General features: G+C 48.3%; 1 protein-coding gene across 4 annotated transcripts in view; it reads left to right on the forward strand.

Moving 5' to 3' along the window:
* Window positions 1–27,236, forward strand: part of LPP (LIM domain containing preferred translocation partner in lipoma) — a 281,558-nt gene that overhangs the window by 95,788 nt on the left and 158,534 nt on the right. For all 4 annotated transcript variants that reach the window (XM_083739588.1, XM_083739585.1, XM_083739587.1 and 1 more), the window contains one exon: window positions 24,792–24,993. In XM_083739588.1, the coding sequence (XP_083595714.1) occupies window positions 24,801–24,993 (193 nt within the window). In that variant the 5' untranslated portion in view covers window positions 24,792–24,800. The remainder of the gene's footprint in view (window positions 1–24,791; window positions 24,994–27,236) is intronic.

Here is a 27,236-nt window from a genome sequence, read left to right on the forward strand (position 1 = left end):
TTGTCTACAGACAGCTTTCCAGGTCATGTGGCCTATGCAGCCTAGGACCCACATACCTACGGGACCACCTCTCCTGGTATGCCCCGTGGAGGACCTTAAGGTCCACAAATGACAACATTTGGGAGGTCCCAGGTCGCGAGGTGGTTAGATTGGTCTCAACTAGGGCCAGGGCCTTTTCAGTACTGGCCCCGACTTGGTGGAATGCTCTTTCACAAGAGACTAGGGCCCTGCGGGACTTGACATCTTTCCGCAGGGCCTGCAAGACAGAGCTGTTCCGCCTGGCCTTTGGTTTGGACCCAGTCTGACCCTGATGTTTCCCTCCCCTTACGGTTTTGATCTATGGGCTACTTTTAAAATGAGACTGCATTTTAAATTTCATTTAACCCCCCCCAATTATGATTTTACTGTAATTTTACTGGTGTTAGCCGCCCTGAGCATGGCTCTGGCCGGGGAAGGCGGGGTATAAATAAAAAATAAATAAAATTATTATTATTATTATTATTATTATTATTATTATTATTATTATTTATTATTAAACCACTTCTGGCACAATGGAACACTGTGACGGAAACCAGAGCAGCTCATAGAAACGCTGTTTACCTTCCCGCCAGAGCGGTACCTATTTATCTACTTGCACTTTGATGTGCTTTCGAACTGCTAGGTTGGCAGGAGCTGGGATCGAGCAATGGGAGCTCACCCCGTTGCACAGATTCGAACCGCCAGACTTCTGATCGGCAAGCCCAAGAGGCTCAGTAGTTTAGACCACAGCGCCACCAGCATTTCAATGACCACTGTGAGAACAGGATGCTGGACTATATGGGCCACTGGCTTCATCCACAAAAGGCTCTCAATATGTTCTTAAGGTACCGTATTTTTCACTCTATAGGACGCATTTTTCCCCTCCAAAAATTGAGGGGAAACGCTAAGCCTCTGCGCTCCGGAACCTTCGCACTGATTCCGCTGAAGCCTGCAGAGCAAGAGGGGTCGGTGCGCACTGACCCCTCTCGCTCTCCAGGCATCAGGGATAGCCACCTGAAGGCCTTCGGAGCGCAGCACAAGTTCCCGCTGCGTTCTGGAGGCTTCAGGTTCCTTTCGCTGAAGCCAGGAGAGTCTTGCTCTCCCGGCTTCAGCAAAAGGAACCCGAAGCCTGAGGAGCGCAGCGGGAACTTGCGCTGCGCTCAGAAGGCTTCAGGGATAGCCGCACGCAGCCCCTCCGGCAGGGAGAGGCTGCACGCGGCTTTGGCTTCTTTAGCCCCGCGCAGGGCTAAAGAGGAATCCAAAACAGCGAGCAGGATCCATTCCTTGTGCCATAGCCGCGCACAACCTCTCTGGCAGGGAGAGATTGCGTGCAGCCTGTACGCTGCTCTTTGGGGCTGGGGGGGGGGGGGAAATAAGATTTTTTTTCTTGATTTCTCCCTCTAAAAACTAGGTGCGCCCTATAGTCCGGTGCGCCCTATGGAGCGAAAAATACGGTCTTTTATTTATTTATTTAATGGTTATGATTGTCATGAACTATAGCAGCTGCTTTAGACAAGAGGTGTTGGACTCTTCTTCCTTGCAGCATTTTTTAAAGCAGAGGTCTAGCTGAGATTCCTGCATCGCAGGGCAGAAGTCTTTTCTTCTTCCTTCAAAGCAATATCTGAAAGGGAGCCCTGGTGTCCCTTCCCGCACTGAGAGGCCTATTCTTCTTCGCTCCCTCAGCGGAGAGGGGTCTGAAGGCTGGGATCAGAGAACACCTGGCATCTTCCTAACACCACAGCTCCGTCTCTCTCTCCCTCTCGACGCAGCAAAGTCAGTTTCCAAGGCACGCAATCCTGCCTGAGCAAAAATGTGCGACTTACCCCCTTGTTACCATTCTAAATATACCCCGGTTGCCAAGGCAACAAAGGGGAGACTGACGGGTCTCGCACACGTCCTGCATCTATCTAATTGTCAGCATTTCAAGACTGACTCAGAAGAAAACATCGCCTGAGATGTCTTATCGCCATGGTTACCACCAGCTTAAGCTACAGGTGTTTTCAAGTTGCCAAGCCTGAGCCCACCGACCGATTGAGGGTCGCAGGTGCTGGCGGCGACTAAGTTGTGGGGTGGAGGGAGAGGGTGGAAAGGCTCTTGCAAGCCCCCAGAAGAAAGGGGAAAAGGTAAAGGTAAAGGACTCCTGACAGTTCAGTCCAGTCGCGGATGACTCTGGGGTTGCGGCGCTCATCTCGCTTTACTGGCCGAGGGAGCCGGCGTTTGTCCGCAGACAGTTTTTCTGGATCATGTGGCCAGCATGACTAAGCCGCTTCTGGCGAACCAGAGCAGCGCACGGAAATGCCGTTTACCTTCCTGCTGGAGCGGTACCTATTTATCTACTTGCACTTTGACATGCTTTCGAACTGCTAGGTTGGCAGAAGCTGGGACTGAGCAACAGGAGCTCACCCCATCGCGGGGATTAAAACCGCCGACCTTCCGATCGGCAAGCCCCAGACTCTGTGGTTTAGACCACAGCGCCACCCGCGTCCCCTTTCTGCTAGGTTACTGAGATGCTAAGGGAAAAAAAACAAGAGAGCATCTTGGCAAACGCTTTGTTTTTGGGTGTGCTTGTGCCGCTTGTGTTTGGCAAGGGGTGTGTGGGAAGAGAGGACAAATATTCATGTAGCACGGAGGACACGACCATAATCTGGCAATGTTTGAAGGCATACCTTCAACCTACAAATACACTCAAGGGAGGCTGGCTAACTTTGGACTTCCTGGGGCAAGACTCTGCCTGCTGAGGTGAGAGGTGAAATGAGCAGTCCCCGAGGGTCCATGCAAGCAACTGGGTACATTGGTCACTTGGTCAGTCTCAGGGCCACATTTAAGTGCAGTTGCCCTGATCACGATCTGTTGCGACTTTGAGAACAGCTTTGGAGAACCTTTGGCCCACTAGATGCAACACAGCAATACAGTGGTACCTTGGTTCTCAAACTTAATCCGTTCCAGAAGTTCATTCCAAAACCAAAGCGTTCCAAAACCAAGGTGTGCTTCCCCATAGAAAGTAATGCAAAATGGATTAATCCGTTCCAGACTTTTAAAAACAACCCCTAAAACAGAAATTTAATTTTACGGTCTCTATTGTTGTTCTGTTAATGGTTCTCTTGGCTTTGCAACTTTTATCCATTTCCGCAGTCACACAATCAATCAGTAGCTAAAATGGGTTCTACACAGTCACAAAAACAAATGAATTGAAAAGCCACACAAACAAAAATATGATTCTTTTAAGTGAAAACAAAAGCACTCAGAAAAGCTCAAAATATCTAATCGGAAGCAGGGGACTCAAATCAGAAACTGAAGACTCAAACAGGAAGAGGAACACTCTAATCAGAAGTGGAGGACTAAAAACGGAGCGTGTTCGGCTTCTGAAAAAGCGTTCAGAAACTGGAATAGTCACTTCCGGGTTTGCAGCATTTGGGTTCCAAGTTGTTCGTGAACTAAGCTGTTCATAAAACAACTTCTGTTTCAGTGTATCTGAAGAAGTGTGCATGCACACAAAAGCTCATACCAATAACAAACTTAGTTGGTCTCTAAGATGCTATTGGAAGGATTTTATTTATTTTATTTTGATATCAGACTGGTAAAGCACTTAGGAGCATTATGAAAAGCAACTTTCACATTGCATTGTGAAGAGGGAGTCCCACGCGTCTGTATATTTTGCACAAAAGAGAAAATCTCACCGAACAGCACAGGATTTTTCAGGGCCCTTCGTGCCTTGGACAACACGCAGTTTACGAGTTACTGTTTCTGCTCCTGCTAAGCTTCCCATATCCCAAAGCAAAAGTCACATGTCTTGTAAGGTTTTCCATTTTTAATCCATTCCATTGTTAATGTTGATTTATCCCTCGTTCTTCACCCCGGGGTCTCAAGGTGGGTTGGAACTTTCAAACAACATTGAAAACAGTTCAATACAACTTGCAATCCTAAAAAAATAAGGCGGGCCCTGGAAACATCCACCACAAGTGCCAAAAGCCACAGTAAAAAGGTACGTCTTCAGCAACAAAGAAGGTGCCAGGCACACCTCTGTTTGGAGGGAGTCCCACAGCTTAGGGGCCACCACAGAGAAGGCCCTCTCTTCCTGGGCTGGCACTACCCTGAGCCTCTGAGGGCACAAGCACTGCCAAGAGGGTGCAAGCTCAGCACCCGAGAACATCTGCGGTGAAGGAGGCGGCCTCCCACGTACACTATTTGGGGCTTGAGTCGTTCAGGACTTTAATCACCAACCTGAACATTGCGCCCGGAAACAATCTGGAAACTGGTGCACAGATTTTAAAACAGGAGTTATGAGCTCCAGCCAGGACTCTGGGCATTTTGGATCAGCTGAAGTTGTTGAGTCATTTGCAAGGTCGGCCTTGCCATAACACAACCTGGGATTTCCCACGCCAAACTACAACTCCCAGCACCTCTAGCCATTGGCCATGCTTGCTTGAACTGATGGGAGTTGTAGTTCAACCATATCTGGAGGGCCTAGGAGAGGTGGCCAATATGTTCGGGGGTCTCTTTTCTTTAAAGATGTGGACTCGCTTGAATATTGCTTCCTGGTTATTGTTATTCTGCTACAAGGTGTTTCTTCATTTGGTAGATTTAGGTGCTATCTTCCCTGCTGGCGTGCTGGAGGCGACTCGTGAAACATGTCACGGCGCAAAACAAGCTTTCCAACCAGTTGCCTTCCAGATGTTCCGATGGCAAATGCTGTCCCAGACATCTGGAAGGCTACGGGTTGGGAGACACCACTGTCAAGAAAAGTGATTCTGTGCTAGCGTCGTAACAAACATGGGGGCCTTTGTAGGGAAAGCGATCCTTACTGGAAACTTGGTGGAGCTCTTTTTCTCTCTCCATTCTGATGCCTCCTGTTGGCTCAGAATCTTCCGGTTGTAGAAGCAGTGATGGAAAAATGGAGGCTTGGGGTTTGCCCCATTCTCTGCTGACATCAGTTTCTTTGACAGCAGAAGAACTGGAAAAACGTCCTCTTCTTAGGGCGTTTTTGAGCACCTGAAGTCCTCCAAGTACTGTATTTTTTGCTCGATAAGATGCACCAGACCACAAGACGCACCTAGTTTTTGGAGGAGGAAAACAAGAAAAAAAATATTCTGAATCTCAGAAGCCAGAACAGCAAGAGGGATCACTGTGCAGTGAAAGCAGCAATCCCAGCCTGCATTCACTCCATAAGATGCACACACATTTCCCTTTACTTTTTAGGAGGGAAAAAGTGAGTCTTATAGAGCAAAAAATATGGTATGTTACTGCAATGCACTCTGCGTGGGGCTACCTTTGAGGGTGACTCAGAAACTACAGCTAATCCGGAATGTGGCTGAAAGACTGGTGACTGGGAGTGGCTGCCAGGATCATAAAACACCGGTCCTACAGGATCTAAACTGAGTCCCAGTACATTTCAGAGCACAATTCAAAGTGTTGGTGCTGACCTTTAAAGCCCTAAACAGCTTCAGCCCTGTACACCCGAAGAAGCATCTCTGTCCCCATCATCCAGCCCAGACTCTGAGGTCCAGCTTCAAGGGCTATCTGGTGGTTCCCTCAATGCACAAAGTAAAGTTACAGGGAACCAGGCACAGGGTCTTCTTGGTAGTGGCACCCACCTTGTGGAATGCCGCCCTCCCTTCAGATGCCTAGGAGATAAGTACAGGGGAGTTTTTAATGGTTGATGTTTTTCTGTGTTTCTGTATTTTGTTGGAAGCTGCCCAGAGGGGCTGGGTAGCAGTCATCAGCATCATCACCATCATCTTGTCATGTGTGTAAAAGTCCTGTGGGTCGGTATGCTCTCCCCATCATTTGCATCTGGGGATGTGGTCAGGCAGATAGCAGGCCTAAAGCCGCTTAGTGAGTTCATGGGACATCCTGAATTGCAGCTCAAATGTTCTGCAACATTTTGTCATTACAACTCAGTTTTTTGCTTCCATCTTTTCTTGGTTAGCAAAGAGGTTTGTGTATGTCAAGAGGCTCAGGACCCGAAGCTGAATGTCACCCTCCAGACCCCTCTCTCTGCACTTTGGGATGCTTCCTTCCCATGCCACACCTCTCAACAGCCCTGGGTCAAGTTTTCCTCGAGTGCTTTTCCCTGGGTAGAATATATCTTCAAACTGCAATTGCTTCATTGGACTGGGTGGTCTTTGGGTCCCTGTGATACTCTGTTGGGAGTGAACATGCAGTAAATCACACAGAGTAAGTGAAGTTAACTCTTTATTTGGAAAAACAGGATCTGCACACCAATTTATTCCGGGTAGTCTTACTCCATGAAAATCATGAGTAAGCTGAGACTGAAAGCTGCCTAAGTTCCCAAGCAATCTGAGACTGTGCCTGCATGAAGCGAACTTCTCTGCTCTTTTCATGCCTCTTCTGGTTGTGGGAGACCAAGGGGAGGGGAGTTTATTGCAGCAGGAGGAGGGAGACACCCAAGATACTTTACGAGCCGGTCTCATCTCTGCCTCTTGGCCTCCCTCCTTCCACTCTCCTGCTTCAGCTTCTACCTCTGATTCCGGACTTCTCTCTGCCACAGACTCTCCCAGCTCACTAAGCCCTGTTTCCTCTTCAGCTTCCAATACCTCCTCCTCCCAGTTTCCTCCCTCTTCTCCCTCTTTCCACCCATCATCGTCCCACCACCAGTCCCTGGACTCTCGTATATATGTATATTAAATTTTATAAATTACATTTCAAAATATTCATTTAAACAATCTTAAATCAGTGACATCCCTTCTTCTCTTTTGGTGGTTCATTTTGCATATCCCTGCATACTTTACATGAACTAAACCATTCAATAATCCATTGTTACATCCACCCAAACCTATTTACACTGTTGAATTTATCTTAATGCTACCAACGTTTTCAAATACAGTGGTACCTCCAGTTGCGGACAGGATCCGCTCCGGTTGGATCCTGAGGTTTCTGCAAGCGGAGGTGCCTGTTCTGCGCATGTGCACGGCATGGTAGAGCACTTCTGTGCACGTGCGTGTGGCAAAACCCAGAAAAATACTTCCAGGTTTGCCATGTACATATCCCGAAGGATACGTAGAGGTACCACTGTATGGACAATTTCCCCCCATCTATTCAACAAACATTTTCTAATCTTCTTTAAACGTATGTTCGCCTTATTCTCTTCTTCTAAGTCTGCAAGCTGCATGCATTCCATCAGCTTAAGTTGTCATTCTTTGGTTGGGACCTTGCTCATTTTCCATTTTAGGGTTAACAAGACATGGGCCGTGGTAATGGTGCACATAAATAGTCTTTTTTGACCCCTGGGAATTTCTAGGGATGTGGGTGGCGCTGTGGGTAAAACCTCAGCGCCTAGGACTTGCCAATCGCATGGTCGGCGGTTCGAATCCCTGCGGCGGGGTGAGCTCCCGTCTTTCGCTCCCAGCTCCTGCCCACCTAGCAGTTCAAAAGCACGCTTAAGTGCAAGTAGATAAATAGGGACCGCTTTATAGCGGGAAGGTAAACGGCGTTTCCGTGTGCTGCGCTGGTGCTGGCTCGCCAGAGCAGCTTCATCACACTGGCCACGTGACCCGGAAGTGTCTCCAGACAGCGCTGGCCCCTGGCCTCTTAAGTGACATGGGCGCACAACCCTAGAGTCGGACACGACTGGCCCATACGGGCAGGGGTACCTTTACCTTTACTAATTTCCTTCTGACAGACCCCGGACTATGAGCCTTCTTCCCTTGGTGATTCCCCAGCTGGTTCTTTCCGCCGTTCCTCTGTATCCAACCTGCCCATCGCACCCTGCCTCTTGTTTGCCTGGTCCGAAGACGAGGTATTTGTGCATGAGGCTGCAACAGCGCCCGCTTATGAAACATCCAGGGATCCACCTCCTTTTGACCCTGGCTCAACCCGCCACAGGCACGCGGTCCCCGGCAGGTTCTCCCTGAAGTCAAGTGGCCCTCATTCCCTCTCGCTCCAAGAGGGAATGCAGCATGTAACCTGCAGCAATGTCGCAGCAAGTTCACATTCATTTTGGCTGCACCGAGGGAACGGCCAGCAGTAGGATGTTGATAAGTTGTGCTGATTCCATCAGACTCACAAGTGTTCAATTCGGCTTCAAGGAACAGAGCATTGCTTGGTTTCTTGGGGGGGGGGTGAGAAGTGGGGGCAGAGAGGGATTTTCCACAGCCGATGTGAGCTAGCTTGCTTTCAGGTCAAGGTACGTGAGATACAGCACAGCACTGTAGGAATTCAGCTGATAAATAATTTGTGCATGCGTCGGAAACCCAGCAGCTCCTTGTCTTGGCGTGATGAGGATCCTTGCAGACAGAGCAAAAGGAGGCCTGGCAGATGTGCAGCTCCATCAAACACATGCTTACTTGAAAGTAGGTCCCACTGTTTGCTGGCTTAGGTTTGCAGGCTTAGAATCGTAAAATTGTGGAGTTCTAGTCGACCCCCGTGTGATGCAGGAATCTCAAGTAAAGGTCTCTTTGAAATACACAGTTCTATGATTCTACAGGAGGGACGTGGGTGGTGATGTGGGTTAAACCACTGAGCCTAGCGCTTGCTGATCAGAAGGTTGGCGGTTCGAATCCCCACGACGGAGTGAACTCCCGTTGCTCGGTCCCAGCTCCTGCCAACCTAGCAGTTCGAAAGCACCCCTAAGTCCAAGTAGATAAATAGATACCGCTCCAGCGGGAAGGTAAACGGTGTTTCCGTGCGCTGCTCTGGTTTCGCCAGAAGTGGCTTAGTCATGCTGGCCACATGACCTGGGAAAACTGCGGACAAACGCCGGCTCCCTTGGCCAGTAAAGCGAGATGAGCACCGCAACCCCAGAGTCGTCCGAGACTGGACCTAACAGTCAGGGGTCCTTTACCTTTACCTTTTTATGATTCTACAACCCAAAGAGTCCCATGTTGCACTAGTCTCCCTGTTAATACACACAGTTTGGGCCACCGCAATGGTTGGGGTGGGTGGCACTCTGGGTTAAACCACAGAGCCAAGGACTTGCCGATCAGAAGGTTGGCGGTTTGAATCCCCTTGACGGGGTGAGCTCCCATTGCTCAGTCCCTGCTCCTGCCCACCCAGCAGTTTGAAAGCACATCAAAGTGCAAGTAGATAAATAGGTACCGCTCCGGCGGGAAGGTAAACGGTGTTTCCGTGCGCTGCTCTGGTTTGCCAGAAGCAGCTTAGTCAAGCTGGCCACATGACCCGGAAGCTGTACGCCAGCTCCCTCGGCCAATAAAGCAAGATCATAGAATCATACAATCATAGAGTTGGAAGAGACCCCAAGGGCCATCGAGTCCAACCCCCTGCCAAGCAGGAAACACCATCAGCTCTTACTGTCAGGAAGTTCTTCCTAATGTTTAGGTGGAATCTTCTTTCTTGTAGTTTGGATCCATTGCTCCATGTCCGCTTCTCTGGAGCAGCAGAAAACAACCTTTCTCCCTCCTCTATGTGACATCCTTTTATATATTTGAACATGGCTATCATATCACCCCTTCACCTCCTCTTCTCCAGGCTAAACATGCCCAGCTCCCTTAGCCGTTCCTCATAGGGCATCGTTTCCAGGCCTTTGACCATTTTGGTTGCCCTCCTCTGGACAATGAACGCTGCAAACCCAGAGTCGGCCACGACTGGACCTAATGGTCAGGGGTCCCTTTACCTTTACCTTTAATGGTTGGGGTGCAGCTGTTTCAACGAGCCTTTCTTCTTCCAGTGCATCTGATTTTCCTCCCCATCAACTCCTCATTTATCTCCGGCCTGCAAATTGCAAAGGGCGCCATGTGGGGCTTGGCCATCTTGTTTACCACCAGCAACTGCGGGCATGAATAAAGGGGCGAGATGGAGAGGCAGGCAGGGGATTAATAAAAGTGCGTCAGAATGCGGTTCAAGGCCTGCTTCTCCTAGTTGCCGGGATACAGGAGTTTAATGGCTCTGTCGCTCCAGCTAATTTTGCTCTCTCAAAAGTCCGCTCCAGAGCTGGGAGGAATGAAGGCTACAGTGATAGCAATGGACACTCGCCATGCCAGATTCTTGTTTTGCTTTGGTTTTGTAACGATCAGTATACAGGTGACGTTAGCTTTTCCCAACCCGACATCCTCCAGAGGTTTTTATGGCACCGTAGTGTTGGAAGGGATCCCAATGGCCATCTAGTCTGACCCCCATCCAGGGCAGAAATAAATCATTCTGCCTGGCTGGCTCTGGCCATCCAGAAATAATGTCTGGAGAGCACCACATTGCAGATGGCTGACCCGATGCTCTCTTGTTTTATTTAAAGCCCACCTCTTCGAAAATGTTCTGGGCACGCTTGCAAATCAAAACAGAGCACACAGCTAGACATAATTCAGGGCATCATAAACAAAGATAAAAACAGCCAAGGCAGTGTGGCAGCAATGAAACGGCTTGCTTAGAATCTGGAACAGTGATTCAAGTAAGAATTCGCTGGATTAAAAAACGGTTGTGCAAATGAGTTCCTGGTCCTAGGAACTCAAGAGGATCAGTGCTGGGTGCATGGGCTCTGGGAATGGCAGGGAACATTCAACAGATATGGTGCCAGCATGAGAAAGGCCTGTTTTCGAGCTTCTACTTGCCTAAGCTCAGTAGACTAGGGGCATTCACAGGTGACGTTCAATGAGTGTTCAGTATGTCTACCCATGTACAGTCATACCTCATGTTACGTCCGCTTCATGTTACGTTCTTTCAGGTTACGTCCTGCGGTGACCTGGAAGTTCTGGAAAGGGTTACTTCTGGGTTTTGCCGCATGCGCAGAAGCGCAAAATGACCTCACACGCATGCGCAGAAGCGGCGAGTCGCAACCCGCGCATGTGCAGACACGCCGCTGTGTGTTGCGCTCTTTCCATGTTGTGAACAGGCCTCCAGAACGGATCCCGTTCGCAACCAGAGGTACCACTGCACACAGCAGTGGAGTCATATGCATCAACAAGCGTGCACGATTTTCCTGCAAAGACTTGTCCAAGACAGCATGTACCTGTGATCAGGGTAATATGTGAATATGTGGGAGGAAGCCAATACAGTTTTAAGTTGTTTAAACAGATTTTTTAAAAGTTTTTTTTTTCATTTGTGCAACCTGCCCAAGGTCCTTAGCGTGAGGGGCAGGTAATAACTAAATAATAATTTATTATATAACATCAGGCACAGCTGATAAAAAGGACTCCCAATGCCAGTACTGTGGTGACCAGGAGTCAGTTATGACCCTGTAAAGGCCTTCTTTAGCTGTGTGATTTCTGCATTTCAGGGGGTTGGTCTAGATGACCCCTGGGGTCCCTTCGAACTCTATAGTTCTCTGATCTTTTGTGGCTTGCGGTCCTCTCTGCCCCTTTCCCCCTTCTGGGGTTTAGGCTCCTTGCATTGGGGAAAGGATTGCAGGAGCAACTCGCATGAACCGCTCTGTTCCTCCGCATTTGATTCCCGCCCTCCCTCCCCCCCCAGGCCGCCATCACCAAAAATACATCCTGCTCGGCGGCTCACGACTAACAAAATATTTTTGTTTCCTTTTCCCGAAAGCATATGGGGAGCTCCGGGGAAGCATATGGGCCTTTTCAGGAAAACATATTGGTGAATGGACAAATTAGAGCAGTTGCCAATCTGCTTTGGGTGTCTGGCGAGACCACCAACCACGGCGACTCCGCTTAGATCTCCCGCAAGACTTCCCAAGGTGGAAGCCAGGCAGGCAGGAGGGATGGCGAGAGCTCCACGCGGTGACGCAGAAACAGGCATGCAGGGATCTGCACCTACGTTTTAAAAGAATGGTGCAAAGCCAGATTTCCCTCTCTGGGTCTGCACACTAATCAACTGCCATGGTGGATCAGGCCCCCAGCAGGAAGTCAGCTTAGTCTTAGAAATATGGGGCAGTGTGTGGGGGAGCTCACTTAACTTTGTGTGTAAATGTGTGGACATACCTAATCTGCAGTTTCTGAAACTATACAAGCTCAGGGTTTGAAATTCACACTTCTTTGAATTTTGTAATGCGGTTCCGCAGCCAAGTCGTGTGTTCAAAAATGCATATACCATTGCATTAAACTGCATATAATAGGGGGAATAGCTTACAAAACAAACAAACAAACCCATTGTATTAGGGAAAATTGCTTGCAACGATGTCTTATTAGGCAAAATGTCATAAAAATGTGTAGATCAAAATGCCCAAATTCTCCAACTGGGTTTTGATGAGCCTGGGATAGCATGAGACTCTTAATCTCAGGATTGTGTGTTAAAGCCCTACATTAGGCCAAAGATTCTTGCACTTCAGGGAGTTGGGCTAGGTGACTCTAATTGCCCCTTCCAACTCTGCAATTCTGTGATTCTAAGCAAAATCTGTGAAATAAAATAAACAAGTATGACTGTGATCTACTTTCAGAATTAAAAACTGGCAGTGATCTACCCCCATTTTTTAGGGGTTCAGAGCATGGCAATCACAGCATTAAAATCCCCAGTACTCTTCCCAAACGACAGTCCCCAGGATTCTTCCAGGGGCAAATAGTGCATATGCAACCTTCCACCTGCTCTGAGCATAAATATGGCCACACCTTTAAAGTCCTTGCTTGGTTGCTAATTCCCAGGACAGCTGGGGGATTTTCTGGAGGCTCATGCGCCCACACACCGTTCCCTTAACGAGGCGCTTTGCCTCGTAGGATCTCCTCCCCACCACGTTCCGCTTTATGAATCTTCCCTACTTATAGACGGAGCAAAACTAGTAGATCCTAAACCTTACAGTCCTCTGGGGGGGGCGGGGCGGGGGAGACTCCGCTCTGTTCTTTGTCACAATATTGAACACGAGTTGCTATTTACAGTAATGAATCGAAATGTCAGCTATAAAAATACGGAGTGTCAGAGCGCTCCTGCTTCGCTCAAAAAAGTTTGATTTGACAGTTTGTTAATCATACGACGATTAAACGTGTTTCGAGGCGTTGACTGCCCAGGTCTTCCTTCCTTCTTTCCTTCTCGCCACCAACCCTTCCCCTTCCCTCCCTCCTTCTCTCTGCTGTTAAGCCGTGGTGGGCCATGCCCAGGGGGCTGATGGGACTTGTAGTCCATCAGAATCTGGAAGGCGCCTTGCCGGGGCGGAAGACTGCTGCAGCGATAGCTGTGCAACAGAAGAGCCTTGTTCTCAACTTTACTTGGCTTCATTTGGCTCTCGCTTGGACCTCTGGCCCTGTTTTCCTGCCCACCTTGCTTTCCCACCGACTCATTATAGAGATTGTGCAGACTGGGGAGCGGCTGTGGGCAGGTGTGCAATTAGCAAGGCATGAAATTCAGAGTCCCCCCGGCGCAAGCAGGGAGAATCGCTGGCTGCCAAGCTCCTTATATTGGATAATTAAGGCGCATGCAAGAGAGCCTCTTCACTGCCTCTTCTCAGCAGTCCTGGCCCAGGTGCTATTTAACTAATAGAAATGCCTCTTTCTCCCGCAACCTCAACCCCAGCAGGACCTGGGTTTCGAATTCCGCCTGTGCCTCAGTAAATCCGCGTTTTGTACAGCGATGAACCCTTCGGTTGACAATTCTGGCAATGTTTTGAGGCCTGGGAGGGAAAAGATGAGCAGGAAGGCTGAGCTTTCTGCTGCCTTAGTTAGCATTGTACAGTGGACACTCGCGTTGCGAACGTGATCCGTGCGCGTCTGATTTTGTGCTTCTGTGCAATGCGCAGCTGCCAAAACCTGGAAGTAACCCGTACGTCCGGGTTTTGGCGGTCCACAACCTGAAAACGCAACCTGAAGCGGCTGTAACCCAAGGTATGACTGTACCTTGGTCATCAGCCTAACAAAGTATTCAGGACCATAGAATTCTCAGCCTTGTGAGATACATCCAGGACAGCTAACAAGGAGGGGTAAGACGCAATGATCCTGCACCTCAAAGGAGTCTTTGCTTCTAAGTCAAGTGAGGCCACAAGGAATTTGCCCAAAATCTGAAGTCCAAATGATGGGGACTTGAATGCCAAAGTTCTTTCTCACCTTTTTGGTGAGAATTTGAAATTTAAAGGCAGCTGATACAAACTTTTTCAAAGAGGAAAAGATGTTATTGCAAAAAGGGGGAGACAATTACAAACGAAATGCAATATTTCATCTATATATGCAAACATAATTTTGTATTATAAAGTGTTCTGTTCCTGTGCAAGAAGTCAATTATGGTCGGAAGAGGGTTGCATGGAATTAATAGCTTAGGCAGACTTGGTTACAATTACGTTTTTAAGCAAGGCGTCCAATTGTATGGGTTAAAATTATGCACAAGGTTGGACAATGTCTCCGAGTTTTATATTATAGTAATTAACAAACAGACTCGTTTTCCCCATAAATTTGAAAGGCTGTTTGTGCATTTTAAGGCCACAACTTGGGACTTTCGCCTGTCCCACAGCATCTATTGTGTTGTCATTTCCAGGGGAGTCTGCAAATGGTCTCTCCTCCACCCCAGACAGATTCTTTCTTCTGCCTTCTGCAACAAATACCTCTCCTTGATGCCAAGCAGGTGAAGGCAGCAAAATCAGTTTTCTCCTGGTTTACTTAATTGTGTCCATGGCTACTCTGTGGTGGTTAACATCAGCTGAATTGTGTGAGAGCCAGTGTGGTGTAGTGGTTAAGAGTGGTAGTCTTGTAATCTGGGGAACCGGGTTCGAGTCTCCGCTCCTCCACATGCAGCTGCTGGGTGACCTTGGGCCAGTCACACTTCTCTGAAGTCTCTCAGCCCCACTCACCTCACAGAGTGTTTGTTGTGGGGAAGGAAGGGAAAGGAGAATGTTAGCCGCTTTGAGACTCCTTAAAGGGAGTGAAAGGCGGGGTATCAAATCCAAACTCTTCTTCTTCTTCTTCTTCTTCGCTGTGGGTTAAACCACAGAGCTTAGGACTTGCCGATTGGAAGGTCAGCGGTTCACATCCCCACGACGGAGTGAGCTCCCGTTGCTCGGTCCCTGCTCCTGCCAACCTAGCAGTTCAAAAGCACATCAAAGTGCAAGTAGATAAATAGGTACCACTTCAGCGGGAAGGTAAACGGCGTTTCCATGCGCTGCTCTGATTCGCCAGAAGCGGCTTAGTCCTGCTGGCCACATGACCCGGAAGCTGTACACCGGCTCCCTCAGCCAATAAAGCGAGATGAGCGCCGCAACCCCAGAGTCGGCCACGACTGGACCTAATGGTCAGGGGTCCCTTTACCTTTTTACTGTTTAAGGATGACCTTTTGGTTTACCGGCAGGTACACAACTCTTCACATTTCCACATGCGTTTGTGATTTTAAGCAAGACAAACTCACGGAAACCCATCAGTGTTTTTGTCCTATTTTCTTCCGATAGGCACAATTCCTATGCAATTATGTACTTTTGCAGGCTGTTTGATAGACCGCAATGCATTTTTTTTTTTTGCCTGTAATTTTCACTAATCTATGGATTTATCTGCACACTTTACCCAGCCCAATGCATGCATTTTTTTTTTGCTGGAGAGCTGCATTGTGAAATTCAGAGAATGGCAAATTTCAAAGGATTTTGTTTTGTTTCTCATATTGTTTCAGGAAGTGTGGAGCCGAACCAGGCATGCTCAAGCCGTTTGATTCTGACAGGCTCAAGTGTGTCTTGCTTTCTTCTGGATAACACCCAGGGTCTGGTAAACATGGATCCCCAGAGCATATTTTTGTTAACAGGCTCCTTCATCGTGGAGCATTTTCTCCCCTTTTTGGTTTTTTCTATTTTTGCAAAGCAGTTTCACATCATGATGAACGGCCTTGGGTGGCCAATGGTTATACACCAGGCCACCGGGATGGACTTCTGGCATTATAACCACTCTGCTTTCTTGGAAGGTGCAAAACAGCAAAACAACTCTCTCTTTTTTTTGCAGTTTGCATGTGAAGCAGAAGGAAAATCAAAAACCCTGAACCTGACCACAATCAATTTCAGATTCAAGGAGTTTAAAGTTAATTTTCTTTGTTGAGGTTGCAGCCTCTGAGACCGGAGTTTTCTGGGCAGCAAGAGAGTTGCTAAGACATTTCTGGCTGGAGAAAGCAGTTTCTAGGAGGCTCCCTTGCACTGAGTCAGACCATTGGTCTGTTTTCTCAATATTGTCTACACGGACTGGCAGCTGCTCTGCAAGAGTTCAGACAAGGGAATCTCCCTGACCTACCTGGAAATTCCAGAAATTGAACCCAGGACTTGTTGCTCTACAGCTACTTAGTTTGTGCGTTTGTGATGAACACCAGAATAGCCCTGCTGGATCTAGCATCCTCCCAGTGGCCAAACCAAATGCCTCTGGTAAAACCCACAAGCATGACCCACGTGCAACTGGTATACAGAGTCGCGCTGCCTCTGATAGTGGAAAGATAACATAGCCTTCATGTCTAGTGGCTGTCAAAAGCCTCACCCCCCATGAATTTTGTCTTTTCAAGGCTTCCAAGTTGCAGGCCGCTGCTACGTCTAGTGGCAGGGAGTTCCACAGTTTAACTATGTGCTGTGTGAAGAAGTGTTTTCTTCTGTCTTTCCTGAATCTTCAAACACTTAGCTCCATGGGGAGGAAAAACCTCCCACCCCTTCTCTGTCCTTACACCATGCATGTTGTTGTTGTTGTTTAGTCGTTTAGTCATGTCTGCCTCTTCGTGACCCCATGGACCAGAGCACGCCAGGCACTTCTGTCTTCCACTGCCTCCTGCAGTTTGGTCAAACTCATGCTGGTAGCTTCGAGAACACTGTCCCACCATCTCGCCCTCCGTCGTCACCTTCTCCTTGCGCCCTCCATCTTTCCATCAGAGTCTTTTCCAGGGAGTCTTCTCTTCTCATGAGGTGGCCAAAGTCTTGGAGCCTCAGCTTCAGGATCTGTCCTTCCAGTGAGCACTCAGGGCTGATTTCCTTCAGAATGGATAAGTTTGATCTTCTTGCAGTCCATGGGACTCTCAAGAGTCTCCTCCAGCACTATAATTCAAAAGCATAAATTCTTTGGCGATCAGCCTTCTTTATAGTCCAGCTCTCACTTCCATACATCACTACTGGGAAAACCAGAGCTTTAACTATACGGACTTTTGTTGGCAAGGTGATGTCTCTGCTTTTTAAGATGCTGTCTAGGTTTGTCATTGCATTTCTCCCAAGAAGCAGGCATGTTTTAATTTCGTGGCTGCTGTCATCATCTGCAGTGATCATGGAGCCCAAGATAGTCTCCTATTTGTGTTTTCTAAAAAGCCCCAGATGTTGTAACTTTTCCTCCTAGGAAAGCTGCTCCATCCCTTGATGGCTTGGGCTGTCTTTTCAAATCCTTTGCAATGCTCTTTTTGAGGCAAGGCTGTGGACGTAGACCGGAGGGCCACTAATATTTATTTATTGCATTGCTTTCCCACCCTTTTCCTCCCAGAAGCTCAAATTGGCATAAATGTTTCTCCACCGCTTCCTCATTCAGTCCCGGCAGCAACCCTGTGAGGTAGGTTAGGCCTAGAGGCAGTGACTGGCCTCCAAGCTCACACCGGCCCCCAGGGAGAGAGCTTCATGGCCCAGTGGGGGGATTTGAACGCAGGTCTCCCAGGTCCTAGTCAAACACTCTAACCATGGCAACCCTCCATTCTATTCCCGTCTTAACATACACACCCTCCTCTGATGCAGAGGGACAGCCCAGCTCACAACTGATCATAGCTGTCAACGTTTCCCTTTTTTTAAGGGAAATTCCCCCCTATTCCGAATAGGATTCCTCGCAAGAAAAGGGGAAAGTTGACAGCTGTTCAACTGATCCTGTCTCCAGATCGGCCGTCCCAAAGCTCCAAGCCCCTCTTGTCCCGACTTGCACCTTAGCGTGCCACGAGTTTTGCCCAGCTGTGCCAAACCCTCCAGAACCATAGGGAGGAAAACTATTTTCAAATTCATTTTGCCACTGCTAAAGGCAGATGGCAGAAGGGAGATGCAGAAACACACTGCCCTGTGTTGCCATTTGCAGATGCGAAGGCAGCTCTGGCAGAGAGTGTCTGCTTTCTCTATTTTTTTACCCATATTAGGAGAGGCGATTTTGCTGCTCTGGTTCATTTTCTTCCCAAACAATTTACGGTGGTTTAGTAGCAATTGAGGCTCCCCGCTGCGAGGGCTTGTTTTGCTTCCCTAAACTGGGACAATTTGAGCTCTGAGCTTGGCAAGGCTGCCCGGCGTCCTCCTTCCTCCGGTTTTGAATCTCTGTTTCAACATCTTTTGCAACCCTTTTGTGTTCCTTTGAGCTGGCAAAGGCTGCAAGCAATGAAGAGAAATGCCTTCTCTCCCTGGCCCCTCTGCCCCCCCAAACCCCACTCACCCCGTATCCATGCCTTTTCTCATTGCAGTGCAGAGGGGCAGTAGCTCAATGTTGTTGCAACAGAGGCATGCAATGGAGATATGGGAAAAATCGGTTCTGCACCTTCCCTGGGGTGCTGCAACCAGCTTGCAGCATGGAGAGTTTGCAAAGAACATTAACTAGCTGCAGAACTGCCGAGGTGATAAAAGGCTATGCCAGGGCCAAAACAGATGTATTTTTTTTTAAAGTAGTAAGACCAGGTTTGAGTCAATTCAGGGCGTGTGGGTACATAGTTCAGGGGGTCAGGATCCAAGAGGAATGCATTAGCTGCAACAGTGCAGACTAGCTGCCCCAATCCCTATCACTGTTTTGCATTTCAATAAAAAGGGTGTTTTGTTTTAAAACTCATAAGGCAGAGTTTTTTGCTTGCGTGTTTTCTCTGGGACATCTGGTTGGTCCTTGTGAGATATGGATGCTGGACTCGATTGGACCAGGGGGCCTGATCCTGTAAGGCTCTTCTTGCATTTTTAATCCTTTACTCTCGGTGCTAAAGGTTGCAGATCAGCAGATTGACATTCTGAGTTGGGGGGCGGCGTGTATTCCCTTCCACCCAATTCCTATCCGCCCCACCTCCGAGATGCTTCGAGGCTTCCAGTACAGATTTTGTCAGATGAAACCGTTCCCGTCAGCCCTTCTTCCCCAAACTGGGTTTCAGATCCAAGTCTCGATTGCTTGCATTTCCATATTAAGCCAGAGTTCAGCCTTGCTGCAACGGGCCACTTCCCCCAGTTGGGAGCCCCTCCAAACCGCAGTGAGATTTTCCCTCCTCCCCAGACGGGGTTTTGCTTTCCAGTCCATTCTCTCTGCTTCCTAAAACACGAGTTTCATTTCTGTGTCCTTCGGCACTTCTAGAAACTCATTCCCGAAAGTAAAGAGAGAGGGGTGTGGTGGGGAGGAAGCAGCCCAGGAATCTATGACCCCACCAAACTGGCTGCCATTGCTTGTGGGCAGTGAGGAGACTCAAACCCCTTCCAGCACCAGCAGCTGAGCTTCAGCAGGCTTGTGTGTTTTGTGTGTGTGTGTGTGTGTTTATCTGAGTGCCAGTAAAATTCATGTTAAATTGCTGCTTTGTGGGTTGTTTTTAAAAGTCTGGAACGGATTAATTCATTTTGCATTGCATTCTATGAGAAAGCATGCCTTGGTTTTGGAACGCTTTGGTTTTGGAACGGACTTCCGGAAGGGATTAAGTCTGAGAACCAAGGTACAACCCAGGTATACAGCCTAAGAGAGATGTCCTCCTTGCTGGTTGCAGACCAGCTTTTGCCTTCAGCTGTTTCTCATGTGCCCATTTTAACGAGCGATCTCTCCTCCAACGATTACTCAACCTTTGACGGCTGGCGGGCTGGAAGTGTGAGCTGACTGTGCTGCGTTATCAGTATTGCACTTGAGCCGACGCTGAGCGGGGCGAAAGGTTTCTATATGTGGCGCGGGGTCTGAGAAAACTCATCTTCACATGCGTCTGATCCCCGGAGGCTGGTTCAGTCACATGCTGCGCATGAGTAGTGCCAGCCATGAGGAAGGACTGCTCAAAATGCACCCGGTAGCCTCAAACCTAGAGGAGGATCACCCATCCTCCAGCTGTTTGGCATCAATCTGAAAGTTGCCTACACTCTGAACAGTGCTTTAGCATCCCATTTTTTTTTAAGGGATGTGCATGCATACATCTCCCTCTATGAACCTGCCTGGGTGCTAAGATCATTGAGTGAGCAGCTTCTCAAAGTCTCTCCAACATCGGAGGCACGGATGGTGGCGATGTGAGAGACAGGGCCTTTTCTTTGGTGGCTCCCAGCTTGTGGGATTCACTTCCAAGAGAGGTTAGATTGGCTCCCTCCTTCTTATCCTTCTGCCGACAGGCTGAGATCTTCCTCTGGAAACTAAAGCGCTGACAGTGCTGACCGCCAGGCTGCCACCAAAGCACATTATATTTTACTTGCTGGTTCTAAAAACCTTGCAATGCATTTTCAATTGTTGCTTTCATCATTCTATATTTTGCATTGATTTTTTTACATGCAGGCATCGTTTTATTTGGACGCCACCATGCAGTAATTCAAGCCATGCTCAAGGTTGCTTTCGAAAAATCCCTAAGTGCAACGTAACAAAAGTAGCAAAACACAATAAATGAAACGTTTAAAAAATGTGCACCGAAACCAAACAGTTTTCACATATATCACAGTATCTAAAATGAAGATGGAAAATAGTGGAGAAGGCGGGCAGCAGGTCTTCCAGGACTCCCAACCGAGATGTTATGCCACCTTTGCATAGTTAAAACTGTGTTCAAGGTGGCTTGCAACATGAAAAGAAATACAGTGGTACCTTGGTTGTCGAACTTAATCCGTTCCGGGAGTGGGTTCGACTCCCAGAACGGTTTGAAAACCAAGGCACAGTTTCCGATTGGCTACAGGAGCTTCCTGCACTCAAACGGAAGCTGCGTAAGCCGTGTTGGACATTTGGCTTCCAAAAAACATTTGCAAACCAGAACACTCACTTCCGGATTTGCGGCATTCGGGAGCCAAAACGTCCGAGTACCAAGGCATTTGACAACCAAGGTACGACTGTTAATAATAATAATAATAATAATAATAATAATAATAATAATAATAATTTATTTATACCCCGCCCATCTGGCTGTGTTTCCCCAGCCACTCTGGGCTGCTCCCAACAGAATATTGAAAATACAATAAAACATCAAACATTAAAAAACTTCCCTAAACAGGACTGCCTTCAGATGTCTTCTAAAAGTCAGGTAGTTGTTTATTTCCTTGAGATCTGACGGGAGGGCATTCAACAGGGCGGGTGCCACCACCGAGCATGGCATCAATATTCATCAGAACATGGATTAGATTCAAAGCCATTCAGAAGAACTGAGTCCAAAACAGACTCAGCTCTCCTAGCTCCAAAGAGAAAGGAATTTCAGCAGTGTTTTCCATCACCACTGTTCAAACTAAAGGAGCTTATATGTTGGGCTTCTGACTTTGGCAGAGATATTTCACATCACCTGCTACCTGAACTGCAAAGCATGTGCTCTACCACTGTGGTCCTGGCACTTTGTTGTTTGGAAATGCCCTCTAGTAAGGGCACTGAACTTCTTCCCCTTTGCACTGGTGCGCTCTCTCTCTCTCTCTCTCTCTCTCTCTCACACACACACACACACTGGTAGTATCCATTGGACCGCATTCTTATCTACTCCTGATTTGTTCTTGGCAGCTCAAAATATAGATTGTAATACCACCACCGAGAAGGCCCTCTGCCTGATTCCCTGTATCTTGGCTTCTTGCAGCGAGGGAACTGCCAGAAGGGCCTCGGAGCTGGACCTCAATATCTGGGCAGAACGATGGGGGTGGAGATGCTCCTTCAGGGATACTGGACCGAAGCTGTTTTGGGTGTGCCACCTTGAATCACAACTTGGAGGAAAGGAAGGATATGAATACCTGAAATAGAAAAACAAAGAGCTCTCTACGGAAGGCCTAGATTGTTGAGTGAGCTACAACAATGTGATGCTGAGGAGTCGATGGGTGATGGCTTAGTTGTAAATTCATTAAGTTTGCTCACCCTAAATTGCATGTGGAGCTAAGGGGGCATCTCTTGAAAAGCTTGTCTTGCCTATATCCATCCCCAAGGAGCCACAAAGCACCTCATTCCTTGCAAAGTTTGTGTCTCATTCCTTGCAAAGCGAGTCTTGGCTGCGTTCGCCGTTGAGGAACGAACATGTGTCCACTTACGAGACTGTAATTGTTGAATAAGCAGAAGTGGTTGTATTTAGAGTGAAACCACCGGGAACAAAGGCTCCCTCTTGAGTCTCTCTTGTTGGGGAGGTGGCCTGGCCGTTGCTGGCAAATGCTTCTCTTTTTCATGTGGCGCCTTTTAAGGGAGGCTTCCTGAAGGGTGTGTTTTTTTTGCCGTTACTCGAAGATTTGCTCGCTCGCAGAAGAAAAGAGCAAGCCATCTGTTTGAGCAGGAGATGGAATAACGAGACAGATCTGTAGCTAAATAAGTTCACATCTGCTGGGAGGAACCATCAAAAGACAACTGAAGGTTCTAATGAGTGCCACATGCGGATGAAACCTGAGAAATATTGAGGGAGATTGGCTGCCAAGAATTGTGTGTGTGTGTGTTGGTGCGTCTCTGTGTGTGATCTGGGCCAGCTTGCTTTTGTTCTTCTTCTTCTTCTTCTTCTTCCTCCTCCTCCTCCTCCTCCTCCTCTTCTTCTTCTTCTTCTTCTTCTTCTTCTCGAGTCACGCAGAAGCAGAGAGAGGGTGAGATCTAGGTGACAAGACGCCATCGCTGCTCTCGAATCGCAGTCTTGTATCAGCAGTTTGGGGTCATAGCAGAGAGGTTTGCTGATGTGGGGCAGCAGACAAAAGCAAATGGGGGAGCGCTTCCCCATGGGACTGTAAGAAGAGGTTGCTGGATCAGGCCATTGGCCCATCTAGTCCAGCATCCTGTTCTCACAGGGGCCAACCAGATGCCCCAAAGAGGAAAATTATCCCCCTGAAAAAGTTCTACTGTTATTTTGCAACATTGCTCCTTCCTTGGTAGCACAGAACTTGCAATTTCAGTTCCAAAAATGTATATATTCACAAATTTTAAAAAAGTGGAGAGGGGAAACTTTTCTCTCCCTCATTGCACTAAAACGCATGGGCATCCAAAGTAGCTAAATGTTGGAACATTCGCTTTCTAGTGTTGTACACCACCCTGAGATCTTTTGATAAAGGGTGGGACAGTGGTACCCTCTGGTTGCGAAAGGAGTCCGTTCCAACATGAAAAGACGCAACCCGCAGCGACGCATCTGCGCACACGCAGGTTGCAATTCGCTGCTTCTGCGCATGTGTGTGACATCATTTTCTGCTTCTGCGCATGCGCGAGTGGTGAACCCAGAAGTAACCCTTTCCAGTAATTCGGGTTGCTGCCGGATGTAACCTGAAAGAGCGTAACATGAAGTAGATGTAACATGAGGTATGACTGTATAGGTAAAGGTAAAGGGACCCCTGACCATTAGGTCCAGTCATGGTCGACTCTGGGGTTGCGGCGCTCATCTTGCTTTACTGGCCGAGGGAGCCAGCGTACAGCTTCCGGGTCATGTGGCCAGCAGGACTAAGCCGCTTCTGGCGAACCAGAGCAGCGCACGGAAACGCCGTTCACCTTCCCGCCGGAGCGGTACCTATTTATCTACTTGCAGTTTGAGATGCTTTCAAATTGCTAGGTTGGCAGGAGCAGGGACCGAGCAACAGGTGCTCACCCCATCACGGGGATTCGAACTGCCAACCTTCTGATCGGCAAGTTCTAGGCTCTGTGGTTTAACCCACAGCGCCACCCGCGTCCCATGACTGTATAGAAATGGAAATAATGTTTAGTCAGTTAGTCGTGTTCGACTCTTCGTGACCACATGGTCCAGAGCACACCAGGCACTCCTGTCTTCCACTGCCTCCCGCAGTTTGGTCAGACTCATGTTTGTGGCTTCGAGAACACTGTCCTACCATCTCGTCCTCTGTCATCCCCTTCTCCTTGTGCCCTCCATCTTTCTCAACATCAGGGTCTTTTCCAGGGAGTCTTCTCTTCTCAGGAGGTGGCCAAAGTCTTGGAGCCTCAGCTTCACGATCTGTCCTTCCAGTGAGCACTCAGGGCTGATTTCCTTCAGAATGGAGAGGTTTGATCTTCTTGCAGTCCATGGGACTCTCAAGAGTCTCCTCCAGCACCAGAATTCAAAAGCATCAATTCTTTGGCGATCAGCCTTCTTTGTGGTCCAGCTCTCACTTCCATACATCACTACTGGGAAAACCAGAGCTTTAACTATACGGACCTTTGTTGGCAAGGTGATGTCTCTGCTTTTTTTTGGAAATAATACTAATGCTAATAACAGGAAGGATTCACGCAGCATGTAGTTAAACTAGGGAACTGGCTTTTGCAGGAGGCAATGGTTGTCCCCAACTTGGATGAAAGAGAATTAGATAAGTTTGTGGAAGAAGAGAATCCACAATCAGAAGTAGCAATGCTTCCGAATATCAGTGGCTGGAAATCAGAACAAAGCTTAGAGAGGAGCTCAGATGCAGCACACAGAGAGTCACAAAACATCAAAACATCTGCAAACATCCTTCCACATGCATCAAGAAAGGTTACAGGTCATGAGTAGCAAAACCAGTAACATACTGCTAACTTCACCCCCATATTTACCTTGGGGTGCCAGACCATTTGGGTCTCAAATGTGCTGCTTTATCACTGTTTCCTTAGCTACCAGGGCATCAACAGGGTTGTTGTCCCTATCTTTTCCTTGGAACCTCTCAAGGAGACGCCGGATTTCACCCTGGTGCTAACTCAAAACAGACCTAGCAAAACATCCCGAGTGACTATTTCTGCCGCTTTCAGGGTCAGATGGGGAAGGAATGCAGCGTACGAGTCCTAAAATGCAGGCACACAAAAACAAGCCTAAGACCTTCTAGCCAGAGGTTCGATACACTTAATATTGGGATATTTTTGAAATCAACGGAATTCATACCCTGGGTCTCAAATTCTTACATCACATGGAATCCACAAGCCAATGGTCTTATTGCGTTTCTCTTTCCCCAGTGCTGAGTGATGTCTCACCCATCATGGCTGCCTCCCAAGAACCCCAGCGAGCCCGTGGGCCATGTGACCGCGAGGATGGAGACCACCCATGCTTTCGGGACCCCCAGCATCTCCATATCCACTCAGCAGACCCCAAAGAAGTTTGCTCCAGTCGTGGCCCCCAAACCGAAGTACAATCCCTACCGAGCGGCTGAAGGGGAAGGTAAGAATTGTAGGTTGCCGTGTTTCGTAGGATGCCTCCATGTATTAAACAGCAATAACGTATGATAAGTCTGTGAAACAGTAATAAATACAGCGGTCCCCTGGTCCCCGAACTCAATCCATTCTGGAAGTGCATTCCAAAATGTTTGCAAACCAAGGCACAGCTTCTGATTGGCTGATTGGCCCTGGAAATAATGGCGACAGCCGAAAAGGACATTTGGCTTCTAAAAAAAAGGTTCGCAAACTGGAACACTTACTTCCGGATTTGCAGCATTCAGAAGCTGATTTTTTCGGGAGGCAAGCCGTTCAGGAACTAAGGTACCACTGTGATGGAGAGAGAAGGGGAGTCAATGTCGCTAGAAGGAAGGAAGGAAAGTGGCAATTGCGGTATACGGTTCCTTTTTATTGTGGCATTTTTATCCTTTCGCTATTTCATTTTTTTAAACTTCCCTGCAAGGCGCTCTAAGAACCTGTTGATGGGGACGTAAAAACCGAATCAAATGTACCCATAAATAAAACAAACTGCAGCTCCTCACCAAAGTGATTCAAATCTTGTGTCCAGGTAAAAATTATGGTCTGACCGCTCCAGATTTGCATGTTCTATTCTGTTTCTTGTGGAAGTGACACAGAGTTGTACTTGTTGTTGTTTAGTCATTTAGTTGTGTCCGCCTCTTCGTGACCCCCTGGACCAGAGCACGCCAGGCACTCCTGTCTTCCACTGCCTCCCCCAGTTGGGTCAAACTCATGCTGGTAGCTTCGAGAACACCATCTCGTCCCACCATCTCGTCCTCTGTCGCCCCCTTCTCCTTGTGCCCTCCATCTTTCGCAACATCAGGGTCTTTTCCAGGGAGTCTTCTCTTCTCATGAGGAGGCCAAAGTCTTGGAGCCTCAGGTTCAGGATCTGTCCTTCCAGTGAGCACTCAGGGCTGATTTCCTTAAGAATGGAGAGATTTGATCTTCTTGCAGTCCATGGGACTCTCAAGAGTCTCCTCCAGCACCAGAATTCAAAAGCATCCATTCTTTGGCGATCAGCCTTCTTTATGGTCCAGCTCTCACTTCCATACATCACTACTGGGAATACCATAGCATTAACTATACAGACCTTTGTTGGCAAAGTGATGTCTCTGCTTTTTAAGATGTTGTCTAGGTTTGTCATTGCTTTTCTCCCAAGAAGCAGGTGTCTTTTAATTTCGTGACTGTTGTGCAGAGCACTCTTAAGCCCATCTCACCCCTCCTTTGTGGCCTTCTGAGATTCCACAAGGGCCTGCCCACACCTTTCCCAAATCATTCCTTATCCATGAGGGTTAGAAAACTGAAAGAGGGAATGGAATAATAGAATCATGGAACTGCAGACTTGAATGGGACCCCAAGGGCGATCTAACCCAAACCCCCACAATGGAAAAGTGAGAAAGCGCCAATTCTATGCTTGAATGATATTAAGAGAGCCTTGGGGTGGGGGGGATATTTTTGGCTGGTGGGGTCGACCAACCATCTGGCGTCCAACCCACCAGCCCACCTGTCAAAATTGGCTTGCAGAGGTTGGTGTGGGTGCTGACAGGGACCAAGTAGGATTTGGGGGGCTCTGTCCTGTTTCCTGCATTTCTCCCTGCCCCACACCTGACACGATGTAGGAGATCAGTTGTGGGGCAGGTAGGTGTGTTTGGTGGGGAAACGACCTCTTGGGGGGCAAATGGAGGTGGCTGGTGGGACAGGGGGTCCCCACCACCCCGGGATGGAATTGACCAGATGGAAAGAAGGCATCTTGGCTTGTGGGGCGAGGTCCCAGACGCACCTGCAGGCCTGAGATTCTGCCCCTTTCTTGTAAGCCACTTACTATCTCTGCGATGTTGGACGGGATTTCCCTTCTCCTTCCAGAAACATAATTAGCTCAAGAATAGAACTGCTATTTCTTACTCTGTCGGTTAGTTACTCCGATAGAAGCCATCTGGCTTCTTCTTACAAACTTGTATCCAAAGAAACGGAGGATTTCCCCCCCCCCCCCTCTGCATACGATGTCAGTCTCTGTGAGTGTTCAGAGCCTTTTCTTTCTTTTGTGCTCGGCTGCACCCGAATAAATTTTTTTTTTTGGGGGGGACACAAATCCGTGCATTCCTCATTCCTCTTGCTCCTTTGTGCTTTTCTACCCTACCCTGCCCCCCCCCCCAGGGTAAAACCCTGCTTGTCCTGTCCTGGGCGGCTGTGATGCTTCTGTCGGCTTTTAGCTGCCCTTTGGAAACTGCTGTC

Source organism: Podarcis gaigeae, assembly GCF_964106915.1.
Source record: "Podarcis gaigeae genome assembly, chromosome: 5".
NCBI lineage: Eukaryota > Metazoa > Chordata > Lepidosauria > Squamata > Lacertidae > Podarcis > Podarcis gaigeae.